This window comes from Actinia tenebrosa, unplaced genomic scaffold (assembly GCF_029948245.1).
Source record: "Actinia tenebrosa isolate PJP-AT-01 unplaced genomic scaffold, QUT_ActTen_1.0 PGA_scaffold0__85_contigs__length_37466705, whole genome shotgun sequence".
In the NCBI taxonomy this organism is placed as follows: Eukaryota; Metazoa; Cnidaria; class Anthozoa; order Actiniaria; family Actiniidae; genus Actinia; species Actinia tenebrosa.
The window spans coordinates 5,886,761-5,905,762 of record NW_028292569.1 but is presented as its reverse complement, the minus strand read 5'-3'; the positions used below and the strand labels follow the sequence as shown (position 1 = coordinate 5,905,762).

The 19,002-nt window shown below is 38.3% G+C and overlaps 2 protein-coding genes across 2 annotated transcripts; both read left to right on the top strand.

The window, feature by feature from the left end:
- The first annotated feature begins 4,881 nt into the window (after positions 1–4,881).
- Positions 4,882–7,659, top strand: LOC148913335 (uncharacterized). Its single transcript, XM_089027439.1, has 2 exons — positions 4,882–5,063; positions 5,130–7,659. The coding sequence occupies exons 1-2, from the start codon at positions 4,899–4,901 to the stop codon at positions 7,614–7,616; spliced, it is 2,652 nt and encodes an 883-aa protein (XP_088883565.1). The 5' UTR covers positions 4,882–4,898; the 3' UTR covers positions 7,617–7,659.
- A 4,272-nt stretch (positions 7,660–11,931) lies between these two features.
- On the top strand, positions 11,932–17,547 carry LOC116304123 (uncharacterized). The gene has a single exon (XM_089026053.1). The coding sequence runs from the start codon at positions 11,932–11,934 to the stop codon at positions 17,545–17,547; it is 5,616 nt and encodes a 1,871-aa protein (XP_088882179.1).
- The last annotated feature ends 1,455 nt before the right edge of the window (positions 17,548–19,002 follow it).

Sequence of the window (19,002 nt, the reverse complement as noted above, 5' to 3'; positions counted from 1 at the left end):
GCCGTAACGTATTATAGGGCACAAACGGTTATAAAATATCAATAGGCCTTTTAGAGCTAACGGTCACGTGTCTGTACTGGTGTGCAAAATTTTTGTTTTTATATTAAAATGGTGATTCATTTTAGCTACTTGTAAAGAACTGAATGAAACGATGTTATCCATGGCCAGTGTGTAACGAAATGCAGTTTTATTACGATTTCTCAAATTAAAACAGGCCACATGTCAGAAAGTGTGTTTGCAGTCCAGTAAATTTCACCCATGGGAATCAAAATGTTCATTCATTTGCTCTCAGTGAATTAATCAGCACGTGATTGCTAAGCTGCAAAGGGCCTATTCGTTTCGTTTAAGGCAAGTAATTACGACCAAAAGCATTGCATTCTGGAAGTTTTTTTAAAAGATTCCTTTGAAAATAATATAAATAAATATGAAATATTAATTGATTACGTTTTAAAAGTTTTATTAGAAAAATGTTGGTTCGAAAGTATTGTAAATTATTCATCAAATATCAATGGTTATATTTAAAACACTTAATTACGATCACGAGTCTTAAATTCTGAAAACTTTATGAAAAATCCCTTGAAAATATTTTTAAAATTTTTAAAAAATTAAAATTTTTTATTTTATTTTTGAATATGTGATATTATTATTATTGTCATTGTCATAGCACCAGCAAAACGTGCCCATACCATCTACAGATCGAGCCTTTGCACCATCACGTGATGGCATGCAGCCATGACAGGAGGCACAAAAACAGACTCTCCCCCCCCCCCCGGGAAACCTATTTTTTCGAATGTAAATCAGATTAGAACAGAATCAATTGTTCCTCCCTTCTGTCATGACTGCCATTGCTTGATTGAACAAAGCCTCTATACCACATACATATCACTCGTTTTCGAAACTTAAGCAGCTAGCATAAAATATATATAACCATACAAGCTTTACTTACCTATAATGTTGACAGCCAGTCTCCAAGATCGAACAGCATGCATTGTTTTCTTTGATTCCGGGGGTACTTGTTTAGCGTTACCATCATAGTACTTTGTCTTCTTCTTTTTACTCGGACCTTCATTCTCATCCTGGTCTTGTTTATCTGGTGTTGTACTGGAGTACTTTTCATTGGGTAAGTTTCGTAATGGTTGGGTCTATTACAGAGGAATGGTTAGGTATTAGGTAAATTGATAGAATGAATGCAAAGAGTAGACAAAGAAATAGGAAGGGATTAAGGCAAAGGGAAAAGAAGATACACAGGATAGGAGGGAGGGAAGGTGGCCATGTAAAGAAAAAGGAGGCAGAAAGGAAATAGTTAGGTTTAGGTAAATTGATAGAATGAATGCAAAGAGTAGACAGAGAAATAGGAAGGAAGGCAGGCAAAGGGAAAACAAGATACACAGGATAGGAAGGAGAGAGAAAGTGGGCCATGTAAGAAATAAGGCGGTGGAATTAGGAACCACAAGATAGGAAGTCAAGTAAGGAGGGAGATATGTACGCAGATGGGGATAAGAGTTGATGAAGTAGGGGAGAAAGGGAGACAGGAAAGGAGGGAAGAAGCAATGCACGAAAAGAGGAAGAAAAGTACACTGCATAAGACGGTGTAGCAGGGGATGGGAAAGGAAGGAAAGGAAAGAGGGAAGAAGAAAGGCAACCAAGATAGCAAAAGGGGCAAAAGGCAAGTAAGGAGGGAGGTAGAGACACACACATAAAAGGGATGTCAGGAAGGAGGGAGAGGGATGCAGGAAAAAGGGAGGAGTGAGGCAACAAAGGAATGAGGGAAGCAATTTGGGAAGTAGTCCATAAGCTGAATCCTGAAAAGTCCCTAAAAATCAGTTTTCGTAGCACCCCCCTGGAGACATAGTGAAACTGGTATCAAATGAAAGCTTATTATCTATATTTTCATGAATCACTTGTTACTTTTTATGTAACCTGTGCTTAAGTGAGATATACGACCGAATCTGAGGGGGGTGGGGTGCGAATATATATAATTTGAAGTAATAGCCTCTCCACAGAGAAAAAATATATCTTTGAAAATATAGCTCCATAATCAATAAAACTTTCCAGAAATGATCCTCTGATTACATAGTGTCGAAAAATGTATGTGTAGGGAATCTAGATGTTTCCATGGCAACCGTTGCTAGGAAGAAGTTAAAAGTTACAGAAACATACACAATTTTCACTGTTTTTATCGTAAAATATTCTTTCAGTTTTATTATTGTGAAACGTAGTTTTGCTCGAATAATGAAACTATGATAAATGATTATTTGGCCTTCATTTTACTTGTTTTCTCTCGTTAACTTGACCTTTAATTACTTTTGAGGGTTGATCTTTTAAGAGATCCTTAATTGGTGCAAACGTGCACGTATACGTTTGTAGTGTTTTTGCAAAATGTTTACAATTTTTTGAATCCCTAAACATGACACAGTTACACTACATTGACCACTTCTAGCTAGAAAAGGTGCCATAACAACACCATAGGTGGTGTACAACCCATAATGCAGTGCAACCTAATATGACATGTGATAAAACAGTGACCGCCATGTTGGAAAGGAAGGGTTGATGTAGCTGTCTTGTCTGTAAGTACCTCACTATTTGATGCAATACTGGATATTTAAATCTTTATTTGTGACTTTTTGTATTTAGGTAAGATATTTTTTTGATTAATTCTAGAAAGAAAAAAAGAAATAAGATGTGAAAATACTTATTTCTAGGTGAATTGTGAGGCTTGTTTTCCAGAGAAATTCAGTCGTTATGACTGAAATAACTTCTAGAAAACGTTCAGCAGTACAGCAACCGAACTGGAATAAATGCCTATGTCATGTTATTGAGAATGCTGATGGCAAGTTCACAGCTTTCACGGAGAAAAGTTGGGAAACGTTTCACAAATGTGCTCATCAAAGGAGGGATTTCATATGGATGAAGATGGAAAATTCTTGGGATCAGGGACCAAGAGGCAACTACCATCGGCGCTGTTATCAAGAATATACCGATAAAAACAAAGTAGTCAAAGCACAACAAAATCACCATTTCTCTAAAGAATATCTCAGTCAAGAATCCGTTATGTCTTCACCTCCTAAAAGAATTCGCAGGTCGCAGAATTCTAGTTTTGATTTGAAAAAATGTGCAATTTGCCAAAGAGATAAGATAACATCCAAAGGAGCAAGAACAAGAGAGTCCCTTACCTTAAACGTCAGCGAGTTTGGTAGCACTTCTTTGACCAAGGCAGCTCAAATACGCAATGATAATCACCTGCTCTTGAATATTCAAGATCAAGATACAATAGCAATGGAAATCAAGTACCATCGTTCCTGCTACAAAGACTATGTACGTCAAAGGGAACTTGATAAGTTAGAGGAGAACAACTGTAGAGAAGAAGATATTGGAACAGAAGGCTACAATAAAGCATTTGACAAATTAAAGGAGATTATAGAAGAGGAGATTTTGAAAGAAGCAAAAGCAATTCCCATGTCCGACCTTGTGGGAAAGTACACAACTTTTCTATTTGACGAAGGAATCAGTGCTACCTCATACAGGTCATCCAAGCTCAAGAACCGCCTAATTCGATGTTTTGGTGAAAAACTGTCTTTTCGCCAACCAGTAAACAGAAACCAATCTGATATTGTGTATAGCTCACTAGTCAACGTTGGAGAAATTGTAGAGACTATCCTTAAAAACAGTGCTCAGTATGAAGAGTATGAAGCAGAGGAGTTAAAAGCGAATGACTGTACAACCGATACGGTTCTGGATGAGAGCTATCACATTTTCCATGCAGCTAAAGTGATAAGGAGCTTACTTGTAGACGTGAAACCTACTATGACTTGGCCACCATCACCAGACGATTTAGACAGTGGCAGTGCTATGGTACCTGATTTGGTGTACAATATGATGGCGTGGATTTTAGTGCCCCAGTCAGAGTATTCCAAAGAGAGAGTTGGGAAGCTTTCACCAAATGTTCACCGCCTAGTAGTTTCTCTTTGCCAGGACTTAATACATTGTGTCAGTCGTGGTCGAGTAAAAACCCCAAAACATGTTGTTCTGCCTATGACAGTAAAAAGTCTTACTGGGAATGTTGAATTAATAACCATCCTCAACAGATTTGGTCATAGCTTATCATACTCTCAAATAGAAGAATTGGAAACAGCTCTAGCCGAGAATCAGATTGCAAAGCAGCAAAATTGTGTCCTAATCCCAAATGCTTGTTCTCCTGGCGTGCCTGGTGTGTTTTGCTGGGATAACAATGATCTTCTTGAAGAAACTCTTTCTGGTAGGTGTCAACGTAAGTTCAATTGAAACCACGCGTCCATTTAAAATGCTAGATTGTTTTTCATTACGCAGGAAAAGAGACCACCCATTGCACAAATGGCATCATTGTTCAACGCAAACCTCATACCTGTGAATTACCTCCTGTCAATTCAGCTAGTCCAGCATTATCAAAGAAACGCTCTATTGATTATGTTCCCTCAGATGTTCTTCATTTTAGCTCAAGCTCTCGCAAAGGGCCCAGTCCAGTCAGCATGGATATTAACAAAATGTCAAACAGTAACCAACAAGTCAGCGTTTATGCTCAACTCATCAACTTTGGCTGGAGACTCTGTCGGCGACCACATCAAGATAACATCTTTGATGTGCAGGAGAATCAACCACAAGTAATACCAGCATGGACTGGTTTCATCACGATGCTACAAGACAACAACCCTCTCAGAGAATGCTCCATTGGCTATTGCGAGGTTATTGATGCAAGTCCAACAGAGCTTCCAACTGTTTACACGGTTCTCCAAAGGTCACTCAAAATGGCAGACCAGCTCGGACAACAAGATGTCATCGTTGTATTTGATCAAGCCATCTATGCAAAGTGTCTTGAAATAATATGGCAGAATCAGGAGGAGTTCAAACGACTGGTTGTTAGAATGGGAACATTCCACACCATATGTGCTTACCTAGCTGCTATCGGCAAACGATTTGGAGATGGTGGCCTAGCAGATATTCTTATAGAAAGTGAAGTTGTTGGTTCTGGATCTATTGCTGCAGTTCTTGAAGGGCGCCATTATAATCGTGCAATTCGTATCCACAAGGTGATAATTTATAATACATAATTTAATATGTATTAATAATACACTAAGACAATTTCTTATTTTCAGATTGTTTATGAATCATTGCATCGATTGCAATGGAAGGGCTTTAGGTCTTGGCTACTAGCACATGATCACCCAGTTAATTACGTCATGATAGTCAACCAAGTAATGGACATCCGAAAAAAGTTCAGCAAAGAAAAGTTTGATGGCCTACTGTCCATGGAAGATTTTACCAAGTTAATGAAGCTCTACAAAGAATACTCCACCTTCGATAACGGTCCTATGAAAGCCTTTTGGAATAGTTATCTAGAGATGGTTGAAGTGTTGTTGAATGTTGTACGAGCAACGAGGGAAGGCAACTGGAATATGCACTTAGAAAGTACCAAAGAGATGCTACCCTGGTTCTTTGCATATGATCACATTAATTATGTAAGATACCTACCAGTCTACTTGGCAGAAATGATGACACTGGAAGAAAGCCATCCAGAAGCACACAACATGCTTGCCAATGGTGATTTTGGAGTCCAAAGAACGATCCATCATGGGTTTTCCCAGGTGCCAGTCGACCAAACGATTGAGCAAACACTCAATCGAAGTACTAAGACAAAAGGAGGTATAGTGGGCTTCAGCTTGAGGAAAGCTGCTGTGCAGCGGTGGATGATTACTGCCCATTCTCGAGCAGCTTTTGTTGACAGATGTAGGATCATGACAGACGGTTGCCAAGAGATAAGCCAATTTCCCAAAGAGAATGGATCACTACGTATCAAAAAAGATGAAGAAGATGTAGAGAAGATAGTAGAGGTCATAGAGAGCTGGCGTAATCCATTTGATCCTTCGGAAGAGCTTTCTGTCATCAGCTCCGGGCGTGTTGCTGATGAAAATGTGAAGCAAGATTTGCTGATGGCCAAACAGAAAGGAAAGCAGGCGCTTGAGTCATTCGTAAATGAGAGATTGGTGACAAACAGCAAAGGATTCTTTCAACCCCTAACCAAGCTCAAGCTTGGGTCTTTTCATGAAGCCCAAAAGAAGACATCATTAAAAGCAGGAGGAAGAAACATCATCATCAGAGCTGACAGAAACCTCTTTGCACGCCTTCTAATTATTGGTCAGAGCCGGAAGGTAGACCTCAGGGACCTTTTGACGTTTGAGCTTGGTCCTCTCCCCTGGTCACTGGCCTCGTTTGATGGGTCCATAGCCAAGACCAACAAAGCTGCTCTACCAAAACTACTTGAAAATGGAGTTGAGTGCCTAGACAGTCTTCCTGATCAGACAACGGCTTTCATCATAGACGCCATGGCACTACTTCAATCGTTGGTGAAAGTACCTGACAGATTTGAATCTCTTGCAGAAATGGTGATGAAACGAGTCATGGCAGTGGCTGGGCAAGCAACAAGAATAGATTTTGTAGCAGACCAGTATCCTGAAATCTCAATAAAAAACACTGAGAGAGACAGACGAAGCAGTAATGGCCAATTGGTGGTTGCAATCTCCAGCCCTCAGCAAATGTGCCCACGTCAATGGAAGAAGTTTATGGCAAATGGTTCAAACAAAACTGCTCTGTTGAACTTCCTCGTGGTCGAATGGACATCTAACCATATGTATGCCCGCATGATTGGAAACCGCACCCTTTTTGTTACACATGGACAAAAGTGCACCAAAATATGTACTCAAGACGGCAATATTATATCGGAGACCAGTGAAGATCTATGTAGTAATCAAGAGGAAGCGGATACAAGAATGTTGCTACATGCTTCTCATGCCTCACAACGTGGCCATCAACGCATCGCAATCAAGTCTTCAGATACAGATGTCGAAGTACTGGCTTGTTATTACCAGATAACCATTCCATCTGAGTTGATCCTGGTAAGCGGAACCCAGACTAGAATTCGACTAATCTGTGTGCCTAAACTTCGTGATAAACTCGGATTAGACACATGCCGGGTGCTGCCAAGCCTTCATGCATTGACTGGCTGTGATGCAGTTAGCTCTTTTGCAACAAAAGGAAAAACGAAAGCTCTTACTATCGTTCAAGAAAATGAAATTTTGAGAAAAGCTGTTGAGACCTTGGGTGAACGAATTCCAATTGTAGATCTTGATCAGTTGGAAACCTTTGTTTGTACCCTCTACAACGATCCAAAGTGCAAGAGTGTCAACGAATTAAGATACAAGATGTTTTGCAAGGGCAAAAACTTACAGTCACACCAACTTCCACCATCAAGAGCAGCGTTAGTGAATCATCTCAAGCGTGCCAACTTCCAAGCTTACATTTGGAAGCATGCCTTAGATGCAAACATCATCCAAACACCTAATGGTCAAGGCTGGCAAGTGAAACACGACTGCCTGGAGATCGACTGGACAGACCAGCCCCCTGCTCCTGAAGCAGTGATGGCCCTGGTATGCTGTGGATGCAAAGGACAATGCAAAACACGACGTTGTTCTTGCGTTCGTAACGCCCTTTCGTGCACAGAAGCATGTGCATGTGAAAAATGCGAGAACAAAGTGGGAGAAGAAGACACCTATGAAGATGATGAAGATGAAAGTGACGACGAGTAATTGTTTGACTATTTTTTGTCATTGGAGATTATTTTTCTTTTTGAAGAAGTTGCAAAAACAAGCCTTGCTTTCAAATGTACATATACACCACCTATGGTGTTGTTATGGCACCTTTTCTAGCTAGAAGTGGTCAATGTAGTGTAACTGTGTCATGTTTAGGGATTCAAAAAATTGTAAACATTTTGCAAAAACACTACAAACGTATACGTGCACGTTTGCACCAATTAAGGATCTCTTAAAAGATCAACCCTCAAAAGTAATTAAAGGTCAAGTTAACGAGAGAAAACAAGTAAAATGAAGGCCAAATAATCATTTATCATAGTTTCATTATTCGAGCAAAACTACGTTTCACAATAATAAAACTGAAAGAATATTTTACGATAAAAACAGTGAAAATTGTGTATGTTTCTGTAACTTTTAACTTCTTCCTAGCAACGGTTGCCATGGAAACATCTAGATTCCCTACACATACATTTTTCGACACTATGTAATCAGAGGATCATTTCTGGAAAGTTTTATTGATTATGGAGCTATATTTTCAAAGATATATATTTTCTCTGTGGAGAGGCTATTACTTCAAATTATATATATTCGCACCCCACCCCCCTCAGATTCGGTCGTATATCTCACTTAAGCACAGGTTACATAAAAAGTAACAAGTGATTCATGAAAATATAGATACTAAGCTTTCATTTGATACCAGTTTCACTATGTCTCCAGGGGGGTGCTACGAAAACTGATTTTTCAGGTCTCAGCTCATGGACTAAAGGAAGGAGGGGAACAGAAAGGAGAGGCAGCCACAAGAAAGTGAATGCTATAAGAAAGAATGAGGAGGCAGGAAGGATAACTGGGAATGATGGAGGGAAAGGGAGAAGGGGAAAGCGAAGTAGTCCCACCGTTTGAATAAGAAAACTGTTTAATAAATTACCATACTTCGAGAGTAAATCGGAAAGCAGCTGCCAAACGAGATCAGACCGTGCATGGTGCGAGAGAATTTGGTGTTATGGTCATAGCAAACAATAGAATTCCCAGAGCATCAAATCGTTGGGAAGCGATCAATGTTTTCTGTATTTTTCGTTCGCTTTAGATCGCTTTAAATGAGTTCGATAGTTTTGTAATTTTGTGTAATATTAGTTTAAGTTCTAATTCGTATCCTGACGTAGTTTTGAGAGAAATGATCAGCGAATATTAGAATAATGGAAGATCTAGTAAGATTGACTAGAAACCTGCAATGAAAATTGCGTAAGTGCGCATCAAATGTTTAGTGGGAATCTAACAGCTCACTAGATACACCGAGAAATCCATGCTGTCTCGTCTGTATTGGGCCTTGTCAGCACGGTGTATCATGTACATGATAGATGAGGCGGTAAGCCGTGTGGAATGGGCTTGGAAATCATATAAGACCCATTGGCACTCTTCTTCAGTCGTTTCATACAAGGCTCGTAATTTACCTATTACGCATGTTCTTAATGTGTTTTAAGCACAAGCATAAAACATAAGAGTGTTTAAGCATTAAGTGCCATAGACCTTTCTTGAATTCACTTCAGTGACCAGGAAACAATGGTTCAAAGTTAAGGATGGACCTGATGTGTTCATACATTTACTGTATTTTATCAAGTCTAACCTTGACTTGAAGCCATCGCTTTGTGTCACTCAAGCGAATTTGCAAAAGTTCTATTTGCTTTTACTACAAGCAACTCTAATTTCTTTGCAATTGGGAATCCAGTGGCAGGACGAGTTCATGGAAATCAAGCAGTACATAGAAGTACCTAAACATAGCTAGAAAGGTGGGGTAACGTAAAAAAAAAGTTATAAAAAGTTTTTTAAAAAAATTCACCGTGGAAAACTTGAACTCAAAAACTGCAGACGATTAGGAGTCAGAGGTCGCTCATTATAAACTAGCAATATTTCAAACGCTTTACTTTGTGCAAACACACTAACTGCATTCCAATGATGTTAAGTAAATCATATTTAACACAATTGTGAGTGTGTGGCTTTTCTTACACTATACTTACGAATTAATGTAAAACTAAAGAAAAAAGGTTTGGAACAAAAATTAGAGGATCAAAAAAGAATATGCAATTCAACAATTCACAAGTCATATATGCGAAATAACTCGACTGATAGCTGTATGAGTCTTCCTCACACTGTTGGTATTAACGAAGTTTTTAAAATTCAGCGTAAATGTTGCAACAAACAAAAGTTAAAAGAACATATAGCTCAGCTGCTAAAATTAGTTCGTGACGCACCTATTGCCGTGTTGACATAGCTCAAATGTCTCAAATTGGAGCCTTTGATTGTTGACGCTTTTTGACATCTATTTTCTTTTCTGACTTCGGTCATGTAGATCATAATATGCAACTACACAGTTTCACTTTGAGGAATTAATGCAATGCCTTTTGCAAAATCCGATACAACTAGACTACAATAGTGCTCGTAAAAACTGCTCTTTGGTAAGACTGTCTGTCCCAATGTAGAAACGACGTCGAAAAGGTAATGAAAACTCCATTATAAACGCGAAATGGAGGCTCAAAAATCTTCCAAGGCGTTCATTTAAGTACACAAATAGAGAACTTTCTCTCGAGGAGAATGGCGTGCTGCAAAATCTGATGCAACTACACTAAGTTAGTGCTCGTAAACGCACGAGACCACTATTTATAATATTTTGGTAAGCTGTCTTTCCTATGTGTGTAGAAAAGACATCGAAAGGATCTTAAAACTCCATTGATTAACGCAAAAAGGGACTGCTCATACATCTCCCAAGATGTGACTTGAGTACACAACAACAAACATTAAGATTAATTGTACGGCTCTCTTCTCCAAAACGACAAGTGAAGACCGTCTCAGACCGGATGCAAATTGTGAACTTAGAAAAAACGGGTCAAAGCTACTTTACTTTAAATAAAAAAGAAAGCAAGTTTTCAAGTTGGGATGCAGGCAAGCAGCGAAGCAAAAAACACACAGCTAGGAAGCAACCAAGCAATCAATAACGGTATTTGTTTTATGTTTTTATAGCGTAACACAAGTGTAATAGTCTAGACAAATAGAGTCTAAATGAGTAAAGCTGTATCCCTCACGATAATAAGATGATACTTCAGAAAGATGGCGCCGAAGCAGCTCGATTAATAATGTTGTCTGAAAGAGCGATTGCTCATTTACAGTTCTTTGTTTATTTATGATCGTATTCAGTGTTCTACCCTTCTGACAGAGTCTCCATTTCGTGAGAAAAAGGACACTGCCCCCAACCTCACCTTTTCTGTTGCGCATGTGTGAGCGTTACTAGGCTACAAATGAAATTTGAAATAGTGGGCTCATTAAGGACGTTCATCATGGCAAAAGATCTAATCGTCAGATTTAAAAAAAAAAATATGTACAATGAAAGACCCTCATACTAGAAGTAAAATAAGCAAATAAAACATAGCGGTTCCAGTAGTATGGGCCACACCGCACGGGCCCTTTTTTGGACGGGGAAGGATGGCGACATTAATTATTCATCTATCTATTCATCATATTTAATGCTGTCATATCTCTTTTCCTTCAATCACTTTTTGTCACGTGATAAATAAGACACGGCATCAAAACAATTTTATAATGCACAAATCTACAGGAAGCCCATATCCGATTTAGTTATTGAAAAAACACAGGAAGCCCATGGCCAATTTTTATTTCCATAGGCGGCCCATCCGATTAAATTATTAAAAACCACAGGAAGCCCATTGACAATTCTTATTTCCGTCAAGACAAATACCAAAATTAATAACGGATTTTATAATAATCTTATAATTGCTGCATAAAATGATTGAGGGTCGATGTGAGGTTGATGAGAGGTCGATGTTGAATTACCTTCTCCTCTCCTCCTCCTCTTAACAACTTCTTTCCTAAGGTGTCTTCCTCCCCCCGTTATTTTCACCAAAAAGGTGCCGAGTTCAACACTCAAGTGGGTTCCTAGTTTCCTTGATCTGATTGGTCAGAAAGTTTACATTATGAGTCTCTTTTCTGATTGGCTCAATTGAGATGTTAAGACAAATAGTGCAAATTGAAGTAATAGCGCAATTAATGCTTAAATCGCATCATCTTTAATCAATCAGATTGCAGTATATGGCAATGATTGCGAAATGAATATAATTAAAGAGAAAATGTCTGGTTGTTTTGTTTGACCATAGGTGTGAATACAAGTACTATCACTTGCAACAAACATCGACAAGGAACAGAATATATGCTAAAAACTAATGTGCCGCGTTCACTCCTCATCAACAAAATCTGAGCAAGATATCAAAATTACTCACTGCCTTCGCCGATTCTTAAACACTCCAAAATGGCAGAAGAGATTAATGACAGTAGTGATGACGAATTTAACAAAACTCTATTTGACGCTATTGAGAATGGAAAAGAAGAATTGGTAGAAAAACTATTCGAATGTGGTGCTGATGTCAATGCTAAAAATAAAGATGGCGAAACTGTTTTGTTTTATGCTGTACAGAAAGAAAGTGAAAAAATGGTCGAAAGACTAATCCAGTGTGGTGCTGATGTCAATGCAACCGATGAAGATGGCGAAACTGCTTTGTTTTATGCTATAGAGAAAGAAAATGAAAAAATGGTTGAAAAACTAATCCAGAGTGGTGCTGATGTCAATGCTACCGATGAAGATGGCAGAACTGCTTTGTTTTATGCTGTAGAGAAAGAGAATGAAAAAATGGTGGAAAAATTAATCGAGTCTGGTGCTGATATTAATGCAGTTGATGAATATGGCGAAACTGCTTTGTTTCATGCTGAAGAGAAAGGAAATGAAAAAATGGTCGAAAAGTTAATCCAGTGTGCTGCTGAATTCAATGCAGCTGATGGATATGGCATAACTAATTTGCTTTATGTTGTACTGAAAGAAAAAGAAACAATAGTGGAAAAATTAATCGAGTGTGCTGCTGATGTCAATGCAGCCTATGAAGATGGCGAAACTGCTTTGTTCTATGCTGTAGTCCAACAAAATGAAAAAGTGGTTGAAAAACTAATCCAGTGTGGTACTGATGTCAATGCTATCAATAAAGATGGCGCAACTGCTTTGGTTTGTGCTGTAGTGAAAGAAAATGAAAAAATGGTCGAAAAGCTAATCCAGTGTGGTGCTGATGTCAATGCTACCGATAAAGATGGCAACAGTGCTTTCTTTTATGCTGTATGGACTAAGAATGAAAAAATGGTCGAGAAACTAATTGAGCGTGTATCTGATATCAATGCCACTGATAAATTTGGTACCACGGCTTTGTTTTATGCTGTATGGAATGAGAATAGAAAAATGGTCGATAATCTAATCCAGTTTGGTGCTGATATCAATGCTACCAATAAAGATGGCAAAACTGCTTTGTTTTATGCTGTAAAGAAAGGAAGTGAAAGAATGATTAAAAAATTAATGAAGTCTGGTGCTGATATCAATACCACAGATAAAGATAACAACACTGTTTTGCTATTTGCCGTAAAGAAAGAAAATGAAAAAATTATCCAAATATTAATCACGTCTGGTGCTGATATCAACGCAAAAAATAAAGATGGCAAAACTGCTTTGTTTTATGCTGTACAGAGAGAAAACAAAAAAATGGTTGAAAAATTAATAGAATGCAGTGCTAACATAAATGCTACTGATAAAGTTGGTAGAACTGCATTGTTTTATGCTGTACACAGAGAAAGTGAAAAAATGGTTGAAAAATTAATAGAATGCAGTGCTAACATCAATGCTATTGATAAAGTTGGTAGAACTGCATTGTTTTATGCTGTAAAGAAAAAAAATGGAAAAATTGTCCAAAAATTAAGCGATTGTGGTGCCGATGTCAACTCAACCAATGAAGATGGCAAAACTGTTCTGTTTTATGCTGTTCAACAAAGTTACTATCATGAAAGTGTTGTTCGTACATTGATTGAAGCTGGTGCTGATGTCAACAAAACTGATAACGAGGGGAAAACCGCTTTGTTTTATGCTGTTCAACAAAGTAACAATGAAAGTGCGGTTCGGGCATTGATTGCTGCTGGTGCTGATGTCAACAGAACTGATAATGAAGGGAAAACTGCTTTGTTTTATGCGGTTCAACAAAGAGACAATGAAACTGTGGTTCGTGCATTGATTGATGCTGATGTCAACAAAACTAATGATGAGGGGAAAAAGGCTGTTCAACAAAGCAACAATGAAAGTGTGGTTTATGAATTGATTGATGCTGATGTCAACAAAACTAATGATGAGGGGAAAACGGCTTTGTTTTATGCTGTTCAACAAATTTATAATAAAAATGTTGTTCGTGCATTGAACGATGCAGGAGCTTATGTCAACGTTGCTGATATTGAAGGGAAAACTGCTTTGTTTTTCGTAAACAGATGTCATGAAGCCTGTCTCATGGCACGCATACTGATAGAGTATGGAGGTGCTCAAGTGGATGTGAGAGATCGTTATGGCAGAACGCCACTCTTCTACGCTATGACACAATCACTTTCCCTTGCGAGGTATTTGCTTAAAAAAGGAGCCACTTTACATCTGAATGAGAATTGCAGTGTTTTGACATTTTTCGTTGAAAACTGTATCTTCAATTTATCACAAAGAACTTCAAACCTGCAAGATGGACTCCATCTCCTGTCCGACTGCAAAGAGATGGAAAGAAACATACTTTTGGGTGCTATAGCGAGTGTTGCATTTTGTAAAACGCTGTACTTCAAGCCTGGTTCTTCTGATATCAACGTATATTTTCTTTCTAAGCTAATGAATTTAGCAAATGAAAATGCGTCAAACTTTAAGCTTTTAAAAGTCAATTTTCCTGTGCGGAAAATTAAAACCATAAGTGAGATCTCCACAATGATCCATGAAGAAAGCCACGGTAAACAACTGATTGAATCCGGAGCAGCAGTTGAAGTGATTCGACGTCTTATCAAATTGGGTGCCAACCCTAACACCACAGATTCAGATGGCAACACTGCTCTTCACCATGCAACTCAATTAGCATTTTATGGTGTAATGAAAAAAACTGTCATGGAAATATGTCAACAACTAGTCGAGAAGTTTAATGTATCGTTCCACATAACGAATCACCAAAACGAAACGCCGCTTTTATATTGTTTATCCAAGACCATCGAGAAGATGTCCAAAGAGGAAGAACCTTGGCCAGCCGTCAAGACACAATCAGCTGTCTGTCGATTCCTGGTAGAACATGGATCCAGTGTTGAAGCAAGAAATAGAAGCGGAGAGAATGTCTTGCAGTTAACCATAAAACTTCTTCACCACGCCTTTTACAAACGTCATACCGAATTAAGAAAAGACATTTCTGATGTTGCCTTAGAGCTACTGGAAATAATTGCAGGGTCCAACCCAAACACCGCAGATTCAGATGGAAACACCTGTCTTCACCATGCAACTCAACTTGCATTTTATGGTGTAACACAAGAAACTATCATAGAAATATATCAACGACTACTAGTCGAGAAGTTTAATTCGTTGTTCCACATAACGAATCACCAAAACGAAACGCCCCTTTTATATTGTTTATCCAAGACCATCGAGAAGGTCTTCAGAGAGGAAGAAATTTGGCCAGCTGTCCAGACACAAGCAACTGTCTGTCGATTCCTGGTAGAACATGGATCCAGTGTTGAAGCAAAAACTGGGAGTGGAGAGACTGTGTTACACTTAACCATAAAACTTCTCCAAAAAGCCCTTTTCAAACGTAATAGTGAATTGAGAAAAGACATTTCTGAGGTTGCGGTAGACCTACTGAAATTATTTGTTGACGCATTCAAAAGAAAAGAAGTATCTATCAATACCCAAGATAACAGTGGAAACACGCCACTTCATCTTTGGGCAAAGCTCAAATTAGCACCAAAACAAAATTACTCCAGCAATATCAGTGGAGGACATATTTTCCGAGGCCTTTTGAAAATGATTTTGGACCATTTCAGAGAAATCAAAGAACTACTGCATGTCAAAAATGAAAATGGGGAAACACCTCCACATCTCTGCAGAACGTGGACTGCTGTTGAACTTTTGCTGGATGCTGGAGCGAACCCTAACGATGTGGATTCATCAGGACGTCCGCCTCTTCTCGTTGCAGCTAAATACACAAAATCTTTCCCAAATCTTGGGTATTTTTACCAAGATGTCCTTCATGAGCCAAAAGATTTTTGGAAAATGGCCGTTTTCGAAAAAGGTCTTGATCCGTGGACCGTTGATAAACATGGTGAATCTGTGATGAGTATTCTGATTGAAGCACGATGCTTTGATCTTGCAAAAGGCATGATTGAATTTGCGTGCCAAGACATCAGCCTTGATTCTGCTAACGATATCATCTTATCCATTCTGTGTGCTGTATGCAAAGACAGATCAACACGTGCTCATGAGAAAATTAATCTTGTTCAAATCATCTTAGGATCAAGAAAGTGTGTGGTGTTAGGAAAGAAAGGAGAAGATTCGCCACTCCATTTCTGTTGCAGGAATATCGTCAGAAATTCGCATGACGTTGACGATGTTCACTGGACGATTACTGAAAACCTTCTCTTGTACGAAGCAGACTATAACATTCTTGATTCAACTGGTCAGTCCTGTTTGGACATAGCAGAAGGATGCCCTAAACTCAAAGATATTTTGAAGAAGCCCATTGATATTGAAAAAGTTCCCCTACTGATTAAATCATGGAAATCTATTTCAAAGATACACAAAGACAAACTTGCAAAAGTAGCACGAGGAAGGCAAAGCACATATTTCAAACCATACTGGTATCACAAAGACTATTTGGCCCGCGGAGGATTTGGTGCTGTGTTTGCAGGAATCACCGAAAAGGATGGAAGAGAGGTGGCCATCAAACGTATTGAAAAGATACGTATGCAACGACCAGAAGAAAAACGAGAAATAATAAATCTCACTGCTCTTGCAGACTGCGAACAAGTTGTTCGTTATTTGTTCTTCTTTGAAGACGAACACTTTTCTTACATTGTCTTAGAACTGATGGAAGGAAATCTTGACCAGTTTCTTAATGCTAAAATAAAAATGCCGGATGTTAAAGTCCCACTCTGTCAAGATATAGTTCAAGGACTGAAATTCCTACACGATCAAGGCATCGTTCATCGAGATCTCAAGCCAACAAACATCCTTTATAAAACTCATCCTAAACTATGCTTGAAAATTGCCGACTTTGGTCTCAGCCGTCGTATGGATAACACTGGTTCTAGCACCTCGGTGTATGGTTCTAATGTTGGTACAAGGTGCTGGATTGCTCCAGAAGTGCTAACTTTTACAAAAGGTCATTCCAAGTCATCTGATGTGTTTGCCTGTGGTCTTCTTCTTCATTACATTTTGTCAGTGAAAATCCATCCATTTGCCCCAAGAATATGGGCACTACAACACGAGACTGAAGTCAACATACTGAATGGCAAAATGGAAGGATGGGACGACTCTCTGTGCGCTGAAGCAGCTCATCTCCTTAAAGCAATGATCGATGGAGATAAAAATAAACGACCATCTGCTGATAAAGCATTGGATCATCCTTTTTTCTGGTCAAAGAAAAAAAAGCTGGAACTTCTCAATGCTGTTGGCAACCAAAAGGAATTTGGATTCCGACGTGCGAAAAGAAGTTTTCGTTTGACTGCAGTAGAGACTGATTTGGAGGCTAGCTTTGGTACCATAGTCAAGTATGTGGATTGGAATGACCCAAGATATATACACATGCCTGCCATTTACACTGAAATGACAAAAAGAAGAACATACAAAACGAACTCTGTAGTAGAGTTAATACGTTTCATACGAAATGCTTACGCACATGTGACTGAATTACCAAAGTCAATTCAAGATCAGTTGCTGAAAAAAATTGTGTTCTTTGAATATTTTCCAAATCTTGTGATGGAGGTCTACGAGGCTGTAACCACTCATGGATGGGATCAGACGAGAGAAGAGATTAAGCAAGTATTAAGGGGATGATTTGGAGTTAACACAAGGTATGGTTCATGAATATTATTGATAATTAGACGATTGTGTTGTCCCTCGTTTGATTTCACTTTTGGGGTTTGTGACTTGGGGTGTGGACAAACCATAGAGTTTCTAATGCAGCAGAAATGAAAAATCAGACGCTAATCTCCATCCGACGACCCTGATGGTTTTGTGACCATTTTTGCTGCTGTAGGTTTTATGACCCCTTAAAACCACGCCCTAGCCTACTCCCATCACCACAAAACGGCCTTTTCCTAATAGAGCGTTTTCACTCACGTGACAAGGCAGCCATATTGGTGTACCAAACAACACTTTCTTGCACAGTTCTTGCATAACAATAGATTTCATTTCCCCAAGGATAGAAAATTTATTGCTCTGGTACACCAACATGACGACTGTGACGTCATGTGAAAATGCTCTATAGTGCCTACAATTCCTTTGGGTTAGGGTTAGGGTTAGGGTTAACCAAATTTAGGGTTAACCCAATTCTCTTTTTCCAAAGAAGCACTGAACCATGTCAACTGTGTGTCACACTTCTGCAACTTATTTGCTGATGTTTTACTTTTCAGGATCAGAAAATGAACTGCCACAAGTATACAGATAGAATAGTGTTAATAATGTTAAGACAAGGGTACCATTAGACAATCAACACTGACTATAGAATCATTAAGCCTGTGCAAGACTAGATCAAGGTCAGCTGATACAAGAGACCAGTGTACAGATAGAATAGTGTTAATGATGTTAAGACAACGGTACCATTAGACAATTATACACTAACTAGAATCAAAGCCTGTACAAGACTAGATGAGGGTCAGCAGCCATAACACTATTTCAAAAACTCTTTAATAATTCATGAAGGAAACAGAAATCACGACCATGAAGGAAATTTTAAATCTGATATAGATTCGTCTTCATTTGCATAAGCTTTAACTTGGATTTTCTTTATCAAACTTGATTCATTTCGTAAAGAATTCAGTACAATACAAGAACATACATCATCAGTTTTTGAAGCCATTCAAAAAACTCGCAGATGGTGTTTTATCAGGTCTAAAAACACTTCGCTACGCTTCGGGGTTTTAAATCCTGATAAAACATTCCTGCCCATTTATTAAACACTACTTAATAATGCATTATTATAAACAATTTATAATTTTATAGTTTAGTGGTTAAGATCCATGTTTAAAGATTAATTTTTAAAACTTATACAGTCACATGGTATGAATTTATTAACATAATAATTTTATAGTTTAGTGCATTTGAGAGTCATGCAGGCTTGTTACTTCACTTTATTTTATATCTATTTAATTCAATATTACAGTGTCATTAGGTCCAATTTTTACTATAAAAATAGACTGTCAATCATAGCTTTAACTAGGAAATAAATATTTTAAATTCATAACACAGTTAATACAATTATCTTTATAGAACTAGAAATTAATTGGGGAG